At 28.2% G+C, this 15,160-nt stretch overlaps 2 protein-coding genes across 16 annotated transcripts in view; one reads left to right on the top strand and one right to left on the bottom strand.

Annotated features, from left to right (window-relative positions):
* The first annotated feature begins 267 nt into the window (after positions 1 to 267).
* Positions 268 to 2,977, top strand: Pin4 (protein (peptidylprolyl cis/trans isomerase) NIMA-interacting, 4). The gene is made up of 4 exons (NM_001162301.2): positions 268 to 435; positions 527 to 696; positions 994 to 1,113; positions 2,661 to 2,977. The coding sequence occupies exons 2-4, from the start codon at positions 595 to 597 to the stop codon at positions 2,817 to 2,819; spliced, it is 381 nt and encodes a 126-aa protein (NP_001155773.1). The 5' UTR covers positions 268 to 435; positions 527 to 594; the 3' UTR covers positions 2,820 to 2,977.
* Positions 2,978 to 4,295: 1,318 nt separating this feature from the next.
* The window catches only part of LOC100168086 (collagen alpha chain CG42342), a 123,463-nt gene continuing 112,598 nt past the window's right edge, over positions 4,296 to 15,160 (bottom strand). For 10 of the 15 annotated variants that reach the window (XM_029490837.1, XM_029490833.1, XM_029490834.1 and 7 more), the window contains 7 exons: positions 13,812 to 13,838; positions 13,527 to 13,580; positions 13,331 to 13,357; positions 10,421 to 10,456; positions 7,601 to 7,735; positions 7,188 to 7,390; positions 4,296 to 5,279 (listed from right to left, as the gene is read on the bottom strand). In XM_029490837.1, coding sequence (XP_029346697.1) covers positions 7,226 to 7,390; positions 7,601 to 7,735; positions 10,421 to 10,456; positions 13,331 to 13,357; positions 13,527 to 13,580; positions 13,812 to 13,838 — 444 coding nt within the window. In that variant the 3' untranslated portion in view covers positions 4,296 to 5,279; positions 7,188 to 7,225. The remainder of the gene's footprint in view (positions 5,280 to 7,187; positions 7,391 to 7,600; positions 7,736 to 10,420; positions 10,457 to 13,330; positions 13,358 to 13,526; positions 13,581 to 13,811; positions 13,839 to 15,160) is intronic. The other 5 variants (XM_029490845.1, XM_029490835.1, XM_029490841.1 and 2 more) reach the window with 5 other exon arrangements.

The raw sequence follows: 15,160 nt of genomic DNA, 5'->3' as shown, positions 1-15,160 counted from the left end.
GAAAACTTGAAAGTTAGCGCTATCTATCAGTTGCGTTATTAGTTATAGGAAACAAAATCCGACATGGTTTGCTTCACATAATTCATAATACTGATAGTTCATCTCTATAGTAAGTAGGTATATACTCTATGATTTTACCTAATAATATTATTATGAATTTATTAGATTTTCAATTGAAATTCATAGTGTGCTGGCATCTTATGGTTGACATTTAAACACTTATCATTGTTTAATTGTTATCAATTTGTCGGATAACAGATATGTGATAATAGTTGAGCAGTTATGAGTTTATACTTAAGTACAACTTTATACGTTTTGTTAGTTTTAATATTTAGTATTTCGTCTTGAAGACTTAGCTGAAGCTTGAAGCCTGAAGCTTCCAACTACCAGTTGAATGAAATTATTATAATACTGGATTTATTTTTTTAATTCGTTGTGAGTATCCAGAATCTATAGTTACATTATAATTTTTAATTTTATTATTTTTATAGTAATTTTTGTTCTAAAATTCTATGTTCCCATTTAGGAATAACAGCCGAATAGTAAAACTAATCATATAACTTTATAAAGACTGATTTCTACTAAATTATTGTCATGCCGCCAAAAAAAAATGCTAACACCAAGGGTCCCAAGAGCAGTTCCAAAGCAGATGATGAGGGCAAAGGAAAGGAGAAAAAAGGAGGTTCAGCTGTAAAAGTAAGAAAATAAATTATAGGTGCATTCTGCATGGGTTAAATCTTAAATCTATGCCATATGTACTGAAGTCAAATGTAAATGATTGGACACTAATAGTTGTGTCGCAATTGTAATGTATTACAATCGTATTAGCGTATCCAACTGCTTATGTCATGCTCTCGTGTAATATAGACAAGACAAACACTGAAAAAATAAAAATAAAATCACCGTGTAAAATTACATATTTATGAATAACGCAATATTGTTTATTCCTTTATTTATATTTTTAACATTATCTCTTGTGATATATTATTTCAGGTGAGACACATTCTGTGTGAAAAACAGTCTAAAGTGTTGGAAGCTATGGAAAAACTCAAGGCGGGTGTAAAATTTAATGAAGTTGCTACACTATACAGCGAAGACAAAGCTAGGCAAGGTGTAAGTTAATATTTTAGTATTCGATTGATGTCTTTATTGATAAGTTTATATTTTTACACTGATCGTCAGTAAAAAATAATAATAAAAACAAAACTTTAAATGATTGGCACATTTATTATAAAAATATAAGCCAATATTTATATTTATATTGTTATATTATGTACAATTTATATAAATCTGTTAATCTATAATATTGGACAAAAATACAAAATGAAAACACGTTTTTTTTTTATATCATACTGTTTTTACAATAAAAGGTCAATATCTCAATCATAATATAATATTTTAAAATGTTAAAAAGTTATACATACCTACATAAAAAATTAACAATAAATGTATTTTAAATTTTATTATTTTAATATAATATACCTACATTAGATTGAGTCTGACTGGTTTTAGTAATATTTTAATAATATTATAATTGTAAGATTTCCATAAATACAAATTTAATTTAAGGGGGCTGCAGCAGATGAAAAAGAAGTGACTTTTAGACCAATTTGCTAGACAAAACTGGAAGAACTTGGTTTAACAGATTTTAATTTTGAAAACCGATTATGACTGATCGACAAGTTTACTAGGGAATGATTGAGGCAATTTTGAATATTTTTTTTTTTAGCTGGGATATCCAAGAATAAAAATATGATATTTTTGTATTTATATTATTCATTATGACACTAACAATAATTGGAATATTCAAAATAGCCTTAATCATTCCTTTGTAAACTTGTTGATCAATCATAATTCGTTTTCAAAATTAAAATCTGTCAAACCAAATTCTTCCAGTTTTGTCTAGCTTATTGGTCTAAAAGTCACTTTTTTTCATTGACTGGAGCCCCTTCCAGCCCCCTTGAGGTTTATTTTATGATACGCAATTTAATATATATTGAAAAACATTATAACAAACAAAATTAATGTTTAGATTGGTCAAATCTACATAAGCTTGGATTTTTGACAAAACCTGCTGCAGCCCCTTTAATAATTGTATTGTAGTCAATTAGTTTATACATACATATTACATGCCATATTATCATGGAAAAATATAGTTTTGCTTAATTTATTATACATTATTTTGGCTAGCTTTTTTGATATAATATATACATTTCCTGTACTAAAATAGTTAAATTAGAATGTAATTCTTGTACAGGTAAATGGTTAAACCAACTAAAAAATCCATAATTTCATGTTTTTTTCAAAAGAAAATTTCTTTTTGTATACCTAAAAAAAAATTCTAATGAATCTTCTTTGAAATATAACTAGCAAAATTTTTCTTATTTTCATTTTAACAAGATATATTATTGATTTAATTCATATTATTTGATACAATATTTGGCAGGTGGCAACTTAATTACTTTTTGGGAAACAATTATTTTTATAGTCAAAAGTTTGAGAAATATAATCAGTGTTATTAAAATGTTTAAACTTTACTCAATTGATTTTTATCTATTTCATTTACTGATAATAACTAGTATCTTGGTATCAATCATACCTATAATAGAACAGTATATTTTCATTTTTCTATATTTAGTAATTGTATTAATTAATTTCAGGGTGATTTGGGCTGGATGATTCGTGGCTCAATGGTTGGTCCATTTCAAGATGCTGCATTTGCTTTATCTGTATCGAGTCTTGCCAGTCCTGTTTACACCGACCCTCCCGTCAAAACTAAATTCGGTTACCACATTATTATGATCGAAGGGAAAAAATGATAATTTTTGTTATTTGTTGCATTATGTTCATTATCAAAAAGTACTTTTGTTTATTTGCATAACTAATTGAGGAAAAACTGTATAAAATATATATTTACATGCGTAAGTATAAAATGTGTCACTGTGTAAGTGCAATAAACTAATTTTTATCTACAATATATTGATGTTTTTTTTATTGCTGACACAATTATTTTTTTTTTTCAATTAACTACCAAAACTATTTATACAATAGTTATTAAATTAAAATTAATTCACAGATCACAAGAAAATCATATAACACATTGCTACTAAAAATAAATGTATAACTATAATACTAAAAGAATTATTACTGAATAATTTTAGTTTTAGGGTAACTTGTTTACCATTTATTATAAGTACCCATCAAAATATGTTTATCATGATTGTGTCTGAGTATCAGTTTTTCACATTCTGTATAATTACATAGATAAGCGGTTCCCAGCCTTTGTCTTACCAAGTACTACTTGACATTTATATGACTAATAGAGGAGTATGACCCAAATAAGTACTATAAACGAATATTTTTAAAATATGCCTTACCTTTATTCATAGATTTAAATTGTGTTTTATACAAGTAAAAAATAATCCTATAGTATTAACAAACTTATACTTAAGTGCATGTACGTATGCCTATAAATCTTTTGTCAAAAACAGCTAAAAAGATTGCATCAGGATTTTGTACTTAAGGTTTTTTGATGCAAGGAATTCAGTAATTCATTGTTGAAGATCTCAACTCTTATAAAATGCACATTTTTGGTTATGTTCATAGTAAGGAGTATAACTTGATATATATAGAAAAAAAAATAGGATCATTAGAATTATTTTGTTAATTAATTACCAAAGCAAAACACTGTATGTTATTGAGCAAACAACATAATTTTTTTATAAAGATAATAACAAGTGAATGTACTTCTTTTTTGCTGGATGATTTGTTGAGAGTTTTTGTCCAACTCTATAATCTAAAATGTTGATATTTAAAATGTACAATACATTCCCAACATCAGCCAAGAAATTTTGGTTTGTCATCCTTTAATGTAATGCACACATAGTTTGATTTTAATCGCCAAATTATAATTTAAAAGTTTTAACATTAACAAGCAAATATATAATTTTTAAGAAACTGATCGCAAGCTAAGCTCGGTTATCCAGTACTTATTACTAATGTATAAATTAGATGTTTAAAACAAATATTAATAGTAACATACCATCTGAATTCTATTTGTTTATCTCCGGGTTGGGATTTGCAGACCGAGAGTGTTTATTTGACATAATTTTTCAAAATTCATATGCATGTAAATGTTTTTTTATTTGTTTGATTGATATAGTGATTGTACAAACATTTTATGTGCATAAAACTTGTGTAATTTGAGTAATTTCTTTAATTCTATGATTAATTCTACTATAGACATTTGAATGAATCAGTTACTGAATGAGTGAAGTAATAAGATAAGTCAACCCTAATATTATTAAATTATTTTATTATTTTAAATGTATAATTTATTAGCATTATTACAGTGTTTGTTTTATGTAAAGTGGGTATAATTCATTTTTTCTTATATATTATATTGTATACCATACTTTTCAATAACAATTTACACATGTTTTTTTTGTCTTATTCTAATGAAATGAACACAATTTCGATTAAAATAAAAATTATTTTACTAATTTAACTTAACTTTTTATTTGTTTAAATTCCATGCATAATTACAAATTAATTTTTAAAAAAATGAAATATATTTCACAGTTTAGGTACTTATGTCTTAAGTTTAATGTTATTACACATTTATTTAATAGATAAATAATTTGAGTAAGCAACCAAAATACCCAAATTTTGAGGATTGTAAGGTAAAGTTATACCGTAGATCAGTAACAAAATATATAATGTACATTGTACGGTTTACTAAATTTTTTCTGCTAGTAAAATGTTTAACAACAAGTTGTTGTCGATACAAAAACAAAAATAAAAAATGTTACGCAAACTATTATAGTTATAACATAATACAAAACTCCTAAGTTTAATATACACAGATTAATAACAAACGGATGTGAAAGAATGGTCATCAGCATTAATGGTTAACCAACAAGGAACTGAGTTGATTTTGAGCAGGGAGGGTCATCAAACAATGGGGTTTGAATTCATAATATAATGTTAGGCATAGTAATTATTATACATAACATAAAAAAAAAAAAAAACAATAAATCCATTCGTTTGTATAAGTCGTGGTTCCTATTACATCAGCTGCGCTGACTTAAAAAATAAGTATGTCTTTATATAAAATATATGTACATTTACCTAGTTTATAATATATATAATTAACATAATGACGTAATAACTGCGGTGCACAATGACCCCGTCGTAAATCAATGTTGATCGATAATATTATAATAGTACGTACACCGAACTTTGGTTTAAAACAGTTTGTTGTCGTCGACGTTGAACTTCTGCAAATAAAAATCATTAGAAAAAAATATAACATCAACCTGTTTGTAAAACATGTCATTAAGCAAGTCCAACAGTGTATAGTTACTTTAAAATGTAAAGAAAATTTTAACGAGTTCCCTAAAGAAAAATAATACATTGACAGCTTTTTAGTAGTTAGTATACATGTGCTAGTGAACAAAATCCAAGATTGGACATTAACACGTTATCACTTTTGAGAGTTAAATGTTTTAATATTCACATTTAATATTTTTGCTGATTCTCGACAAACTACCATTTTATATTAAAATCCTAATTGTGTATGTGGAGGAGTTAAATAATTATTGTAACTTTTTCCCCTACAGTTTTTGTGAGTTGTATATTATTATGTATGTTTTTTAAAAATATTATAATTTAACCACAAAAAAATTATAAACAATATTTTTGTGAACATGTCTTTTGAATCCCGTTCATTATAGTACGTCCTAACGAATCAAGCTTCCATACTAAAAAGTGTAGCAAAAAATCGTCTTGCGTGTAAACAGAAGCCTAGCCAAACTGTTAAATTTTCATCCACCTATTATTGGAAAAAAAAAATAATTTGTAAGACGGCGTGATGTATAGGCAATATAGGTACAGTAGACAGCATATTTTATTTTTAATGTTCAATAACTGGCCTGTTATTCAATATTATTGAATACCTACGTAGGTATGATAGTATGAGTGTATGACAATGACATTCCTAGAAATATTATCTTGTAATGGGTTCCTATATAATTTTTTTTTAACGTATACTTCCCTAAGAATTACAATATTCAATTATATTGTTATTCAATGATTATAAAATATTTTATTTTAAGAAGTTTCGTAAATATTACTGAATGTAAACGAGCATTATCAAAATGTTAATAATAAATAATCACGTAAAAAATATTAGATATTGGGGCCGTGATGCATTGTCCCTGTACACTTGTAAAGCGTGTTAGTTACTTCGAGTATGGTTAAATTATTATATTTTATTGGTATTAAAATATTAAAAATACACAGGCGATAGAAATTTTTATGGGCATTTTAATTTCAAATTTTTACAAATAATTTTTTATTTAAATACCTAATTATAAAATGTTCACTTTGTATAGCGCAGGCTTGAAAAATCAATAAACGTTTTCTCAAAGTAATTTGTATCGGAACCAACAAATTACCTAAATATTAATATTTTATGGGATATTTAAATTGGCAAAAATTAAATCAAACTACCATAATACTAATAATAAAATGAATTATTATTAATGATGGCAGTATAAATATTATATAAAATACCCTAGGCTGACTAATATGATAAAATATACTTATGGAAATATTGGCTGACGGGCTATCTCCGCTCAGAATCTTTTTTCATACATACAATGATAATATATCATTGAAATCCATTTTATAATACATTCACTACAGTGACCCCCTCGAAACATACTGTACATTACAGTGGTACCCAATAGCCAAATTTTATTATTTTTTTTTTTTAAAAACGTTTTAAATATAAATTAAAAATATCCTTTGATAGCAATGTTGAGTAATATTTCTTATAACACATATCAATGTAGCAAAATAACGTTTGTCACTATTTATCTCATAGCGCTCCATATGCCTGTATAGCTTACAACGTTTAAATAAAATAAAAAAATGATATGGTAAAAACCGAATAGTGGTGGTTTCCCGACACTATTGGAGTCTTAAATACAATTTATGAAAAAATTATTTTTAAGCGACCGAAAACGACCCAAAGTGAGAGTTACAACAATCAGCTTACTAACCATCGAGTTATGATATTATACAAATCAACATTATCTCCTGTGCGGATGATATCATAATGTACTGGCAATAAATTAATAATGTGTGTAATATAATATTAATAAAAACAAAACGAATCACACCTATAATAGCTGTGGCACGACAAACGCAAGCGGTGTTATTATTTCACGGTCGGGTCATAATTGTTCGTCTCGTCGGTGTAATCGTCACCGTAATCGCCACCAGTCTCCTCGTCGCCGCCGCCTCCACCGCCCTCGTCGTAATCGTCCGCCGGCGGTTCCGCGGTGGTCTGCGACCGGTACGATTTCGTCGTGGTCGTCGGTTCCTTTCGGTCGTCATCAGACACATTGATATGTTATTATTACAATCAGCATTAGGCATAATTCAATTAATAATATGACATAGATATGTGCGCGATTACGTCATGCAGAAAAAGCACACAACGAAATAAACGACGATTTTAATGTCCATGGTATAAAATGGTTATGGTTATGGTATGTCTATTGTTGGCGTGAAAAAAATATTCTTAACGTACCTTTTGCGGCCTCCAACCGCATCCGGGCAGCGGCAGCCCGTCTAGTCCGATGGGGCACGGCGCGTCCAGTCCCGGCACTCCTTGATCGCCCTTGTCGCCTCTGTCGCCCTTCCGGCCTTTTTTACCGACCGGACCCTGAAACGGACGCATGGGCGTTAGTTATGGCCTGTTATATGTTGACATATTGTCTAATGTCGACCCCGGCGCCATATTAATATGGTCACGGTGGCCGTCGATGAGCTGAGCAATAGCTGGAGTGGGGGAGGATTCGAGACTCTCAGTGTTTCCCAACCTATATGGGTCACGACTCACGACCCAATTTTACAAAATTTACAAAATGTTTATAATGGGTCACGGACTCACAAGCAAATATTTTATAAGATTAATAGGGTAAATCATATAAAATATTAAACTACCGATCTATTACGGTGTAATACAATACAACCGTAGTATTATATTTTGTATGGGTCAGCTGAAAAAAGAAGCTTCAATACAGTTGGTCACCATATCTCAAAAATAATGGGAAACACTGCTTTAGGGCAGTCCCGAGAAATAGTACCGCTGAAACCGTGGAAATCTGAACCTGTGATTCCTCATGAACCATTTTCCTCTGATAATAAATCCTTGGAAATAATTACGAACTATCTATGATATTATTATCGTCTTCTTCTAAAATCTTGACGTAGGTATCTACCAAGTCGGATCAGGAGAAGGACCGGAGGAAAAGACCTACTATATATTACGTTCTTTGCTTATTTGGAATTGATATAGTATCATTCCGAACGTCGATTCGTATAATAGGATCTATATGTTAGGATCTAATACTACAACGGTATGTATACATAAATTTTATTAGTATTATTATTTTATTATAGTAAAATGTTATTCGAACTTAAAATGTATTCAATACCTACGACCTACACGATCTAATTCCGAGAGCCAATATTATAACAGTATATTATATAGTAGTAAAACGTTTTTACATTTTCAATAATAATATTATTTTATAATAATTTTATATACCTATATTTATCCATTTTATATTATAATATCATACCTGTAATTGGCACTCGTCAAATTTATACTTATTTATATAGGTATAATATTATATTATACTATACAATAACAGTCATCTGTCCTTCTAAACTTTAAATGATTGTATGTTATAAATAATAAACGATTTTCTAGATATTATATAACATTTGCTGGATAAAATTAGCTTTCTCAGAAATATACTCGTTTAATCCCTCTTAGAACACCTAGTACCTACCAGCTAACAATTAAAAAATAAAAGTCGAAAAAGTACAATAAAATACCTTCTTCTATATACATATCAGAAATATTATATCTAATAATATAGGTACCTATCATATATTATATCAAAAACACAATAATATACAAAAGTCAACAAATGAGTATTATTATTACGTTAACAAACTAAAGAAAAGTTTACTTTTTCCGTCAGTCCGAAAATGTTTCTTCCGGTGTTCTCGAGTAACATGATATCGTAACTTTTGAATTTCTTATTTTCGCTATCTATGTTATAATCAAAGGTGAGCAATTTAATGGAGACAATAACTTGAGTTGGTTAATTTAATTCAACGTTAAGAAACATTAAGTTAATAATTAACTAACAGTGTAACTAACACAAAAAGTTTAAAGTTGAGATGGAAAAAAATATTAACTTACCTCAGTTACAAAAATTATAATTAATTTAGTTATCGAGTCACATAGAGATTGCTGTGCAACTTATTTTCTTTTTTGTAATAACTTAACAATTTTTTATAAAAATTATGCATCCTAATATTTCTTCTTATTGTACAATATATATCTGTAGTGATTTAGGCAATTACATTAGTGCCAATTCCATTTTTAAATCAAAGAGTATATTTTATTTGATCGTTTTTTATTTAAAGTTATTGTTTAAAGTGTAATCAAATAAAATAATTAAATAGTATTGACTACAGTTATATGTACCTATGAACATGGTTTTTATGTACTATTTTAAAAATTAATCAAATCAACATAAGTTATTAGGTTTATTAGATAATTATTGGATGAATTAAAATACATTTTTAACTTAGCTTTAACTTTTTGACAAGTTCATACCCCTCTTTAAATTATATAAACGACTATCATTAAAACATTCAACTTTGGGTGGTTTGCGTTTGGGTGAATTTGTAAAAATTTTTATGCAGTTTGTGTGAGTGATTTTGAAACATTGTAATGCGTTTGGGCAGTATTTTATCAATCCTCTCATTTCTACAGACTTGAGACTCTAAGTGAATTCCATATTATGTAAACGAAAAAATGGGTTTTTAATTGGTTAGATTCACTAAAAACATAATTTTCAATCGACATCTATTTTTTTTTTAATTTTGTAATAAAAATATATTCAATTTTAAGATTTTGCTACCTATACCATACATAACAAACTAATAACTAATTAGTAATAGCTAACACGAACACTATAACGAGTTAACGTTTCCAATTTTCGAGCAAAACTGAAGTGTCTGCCATAATTATTAAGTTTAGATTGAAAGAATATTTTTTCTTAATCTTTATAATTTTATCTTTTATATATTTTTAAATTGTATCATACTCATCAAAACACAGTATAAATAACTGACACAGATATATTGTATTTTTACTAGGCGGGTAAAAAGTGAATTCGACTAAACGCGTAGCACTCGCAATTTTTTCCCGAATAAAAATATTTTATGACTTATGAGCTGATATCGACAACAATTATTGTCAAAAAATCCTCCCCGTAACTTAACCTATATTGTACAGGTAGAATATAATATTATATATACTCACAGGTTCGCCTTTGTAACCTTTGTCTCCTTTGGGACCCTGAAAATCAAATGCCACGATGGTATTAAAACGCCACTGTTGCAGTATATCCGCAAACGCTTATTATATGAATGTAGAGGAATGCGAGTTCGATAAATTCCACCCAGAAAATGTACGTACATTTTACCAATAGATATGAAAACAAGTATTCGTGTTATTACTGATTTTTTAACAGATAAAAATATTATATAGGTCGCTACGTATAGGTAATATTATTCCGTGGAATTCGTAATAAAATATTAAATAAATTAAATAATTATTAAAATACGCAGCTATACTTTCATAGTATTAGAAATATAATACGTATACTACATAAACAGGTTGATATCTGTTCCTTAAAAAAATATTCAAACGTTTTGAATCACTGGAGTCGAATGACGACACCTCTGGGTAAAATGTACGTAAATTTACCGAACTTCTTGCCGATGAGACCCGCGTATAAAAATGCATAATATACAGACGGCGCATGCACATTCCGGAGGAGCGAGCAAGAATTATAATATAATATTAAACGCGAGTTGGCGTAATGGTTAGTTTGATCTTGGAATTTACCTACTTAATTTGTGAATAATGAATATCTATTGACATTTGATATTATCATTTCGACTTTCATCATTCATATAATCATATTATACGCCATACGGTAACAGTTTTTATCGCGAAACAATGCGATCGTTAAATTAAATTATAATTAATACTTCCATTATCATGGTTATTATATGATAGCACATCGCGTTAGATACCTTACGATAACATCATGATTGTAGGTACCTACCTAATGATTGATAACAATAATTGATTTATAAATATTTATCGTTTGAAAACCTGATAACAATGTCCTTTGTATACACGAGATCAAATTTGTATTCTCCTTTTTTTTTCAATAATATATTTTCAAGCTGTGTTACGGTAACGCATCTGTAGCGCGGTGATCCTTTTTGTGATTAGTGTTCCTTTTCTTTCTCTCGTCCAGTTCTCCAGGGCTATTCTGTTTTCTAATTTGTTCCGTACCGTGTACTATATACATAGTACATTTACCCCTCAGTATATATAATTATCCCCACATATTACACAATATATAGTATATACATACCTACTATTGTGTTCTCTATTATAATTGACCACCCTCGTTTCGCAATCGTAACTCAAAAGCTTGTCTGTGATCTCTTTTCCTCGTCCATGTCCCACGATGATGTATTATAGTTATATAGGTATATAAGTAATAATTTTCACTACATAGATATAAAGAACGTACATAATATTATCTATACCATTATACCAGGTAAGTCGGCGAACGCCGCGCTATTCAGACCCTGAAAACTCCCGATTACATATACCGATTATCAGCACATTATTCCCCCCCCCCTTAGGAAATCTAAAAAAATAATAGGATGTACGTATGCAGAAAATGCGCACGCCAAAGATTACCTCCATGATTAAATACGAATAATAATATAGGGTACAAATATAATAATATGTAATTGTTATAAAATCGACGTTTATATCACCGCTCGTCCTCGACGAGATCGTCGATATTGGTTAAGCGAACGCGCATTTGTAGCTAAATTCCAAGATCAAACTCAATATGGGTCAATTACAATATTCATAATAATATGTTTTCAGTGTTAAAGTGGGTAATCACATTAAATGGGTTAAATTGTGTGCTTATTAAAGGTATATGAGTGGAGGAAGTGAGCTGATGTTAATTAATTGAAGCTTTGTACGATATTATAAATGTATACAATATAGATATCTGCGGTATAAAAACGGTAGTATTGGACTGGTTCGGTCACTTATTTTAGATAATAAAGTTAGTGAATTACAGTGCTCGATATTATTTGTAAATAGAGTCACTATATAACACCATGATATAGTGATACATATTATTTGCAGTAGAAACCGTTTAAACACGATTACCTGATTACAACGACAATAATATAATATTATTATCTGTAAACCCAACCTCCAATGCTGTTCCACCAATACGTTCTTTCGATCATTTTTCGTAATGTTTATACTTAAAAATAATAATTTATTCTATTAATTTACGTAATTGATATTATTGCAATTTGCCGTTAAAATTAATTCAATTTTTCAAAAACAAAACAGAATAAAATATTTATGTATAGATAATATATGATACAACATCACTATTAGTATCAATGAAGTAAATTTAAAAAAATTTGATTGTAAGCAAGAAAATTATGAAGTTCTGTCATAAACATTTCTATGTTTCTCATATTCTAATAAAATATCACCTTGTATAAAATAAAACATGACTCCCTGACTATCGACGTTAATATTATGAGTTATCTGTTACAACAAACAATGACTACGGTAATCAGTTTTATATCGAATTGAGTGTTTTAAAAACACTAAAAAATTGTCTCACGTTAAAAAAACACATATCGTATTACTCCATGTCACTATCGCTGCAGAATAATATTGGTTGTATACGTTTTAATATCAATAATTTGAAAATACTTTTTATGAAAGCTTGTAGGTATGATAACAATGTTTTATTTAAAATGAAAAATGAAATAAACTTTAAAGGACAGTTATTAGTTACTTATGATATAAATGTTTGATTTCCTACAGATATATTTACTTATCTACACAAGATGCTTAATAATATATTATGCATTTATATATTGCGTTTTATGTTTTGAGTTTATCATTGAAAATCTAATACAAAAAAGAAAAATTATTTTTGTTCGATATGTTAACATGTAGATACTAGATATATTATCAAGACGAACAAGTCGGTTGCACTTTCTCTGCCGGTCGTTATAAACGGTTTCTGCTGAGCACATAATGTTATAATGTATAGAAGCAAAATATAAATGTTAATATTGTTTAGTTGAAATGTTATACCTCACCACCAGGAATGCCATCCGTACCCTAAAACAGAACAGAAACAGCTGGAAGTATTTTTATCTCCTTACAAAAACCGTGTTAGTTATTAAAAACCAAACGTCGATATTAACAACACGGACACATATTTATTATATTACACAAGATATTATCATATAGAATATACGTTTGTGCGTATATTTTGCGACATACATACAGGCAGGCCAGGATCTCCGCGTTCCCCTTTGGTACCAGGCTCCCCTTGACCACCCTAGAAATATAGGCGATAAAGCGATAGAGAGACAGAAACATAATAGGTATAAGGTGTAACACAGTTTTGTAACATAATTATATTAATAATACGTTCGGTGAAAAACCAATAATATGACAACATTATATTATTATAATATACATGAATATATGACAAAGACCCAACCGATGGGAGTTATTATATGCGTCTGATATATTTTAGGTATTAAAATGTATGTATTATAATAATTACCTTCATCCCGTCCAGTCCTGGAGGACCCTAAAATAACAAAAACCAAAGCCTTATTAACACGTATACTCATTTGGGATACGGATAGATTTTGCAAATGATGGTTAGTGATGAACGAAGGTAGAAAAAATAAATCACACAAAAAAAAAGGTTAATTAGGTATAGGTACTCACCCCGCAGGCACACATGCAGCATTTCACAAGTCGGTTTACAATACAATATATATTTTTTTTTTTAATACCAAATTTATATATAGAAACATATTATTATTACGATGGGCGGGAGGAAATTAACGACTATCGATAATTAAATAGTGTAATATAATACGTATCATATCATATTTGTACGATTACTATATACTGTATTTTTCTGACATGGCCGATTTTTTGGACTCTGGTTCTTATTGGTTGCCATTTATAAGTTTATAACTACAGATTTCCAAATAATCGTAACATTTTTCAAATCGATTTTTAAAAGCACATCGCGTCGTTACACGTAATTTATTTCACTAGGATTTTATAGGCACTAATTATTTTTCGCATACGTCAGTTCCAAAATGTAATTACTATTATTAGTGCATTATATTAAATAGTAAATATTACCTATACGTGCTCATTGTTAATAGTGTAGGTAGGTACATTTTGTAATATAATTTAAAACGTTTCGTAGAGAAATAAATACAAAACCTACATATTTAAATATTTAAATATTTAAAGTTGGCTAATTAATGCGCCCTCGATTTCAATATACTATTATTTTATTATTATTTTTTCAATCAATTTTATTTAAATTATTATTTTAAATATTTATGTATATATATATATATATATATATATTTACTTTGGATAATTTATTATAATTTTGACTTTAATTTATTATAAACATTGAATAATTTAGCACATTGTTCGTTCATATCACATTATTCTAAATAATACGAGAAAACGGTTTTTATCAATAAATATCCCTAGAATAACGTTTAAAATACATTTTATACAAATAATAAGAATAAAATATTTTGTTATTATTCAATTGCAAAAAAAAAAAAATACTCATGGCAAATATATGCATTTATTAATGATTTGAAATATATCATGTATAATATTATGTAAATTAAGAACAAATTCAAACGTTTTATTTTCAAGACGTTTACCTAGGTTTACAATTATTATTACCGTTTTCAAACAGTTATCTCTAATTATTTAATGTTAAAAAATATATATTCATTGCACTTGCACATGTTAAATCTTTTATAATGAAAAATAATTGCAATTTAACATATTTTTTACCAAACATAAACGCAGTTTAAGACATCGGTATTTTTTCGAGATTATATCGATTTTAATAATATGGAT

This window comes from Acyrthosiphon pisum, chromosome A2, assembly GCF_005508785.2.
Source record: "Acyrthosiphon pisum isolate AL4f chromosome A2, pea_aphid_22Mar2018_4r6ur, whole genome shotgun sequence".
In the NCBI taxonomy this organism is placed as follows: domain Eukaryota; kingdom Metazoa; phylum Arthropoda; class Insecta; order Hemiptera; family Aphididae; genus Acyrthosiphon; species Acyrthosiphon pisum.
This window is presented reverse-complemented; position numbering and strand designations above follow the sequence as displayed.

Bases quoted from the DNA above. Each gene is read 5' to 3' on its own strand.
- Pin4 (NM_001162301.2), top strand. From the start codon at position 595: ATGCCGCCAAAAAAAAATGCTAACACCAAGGGTCCCAAGAGCAGTTCC. The intron at 697-993 runs GTAAGAAAATAA...ATATTATTTCAG, and splicing joins AAGGAGGTTCAGCTGTAAAA to GTGAGACACATTCTGTGTGA. The intron at 1,114-2,660 runs GTAAGTTAATAT...AATTAATTTCAG, and splicing joins AAGACAAAGCTAGGCAAGGT to GGTGATTTGGGCTGGATGAT.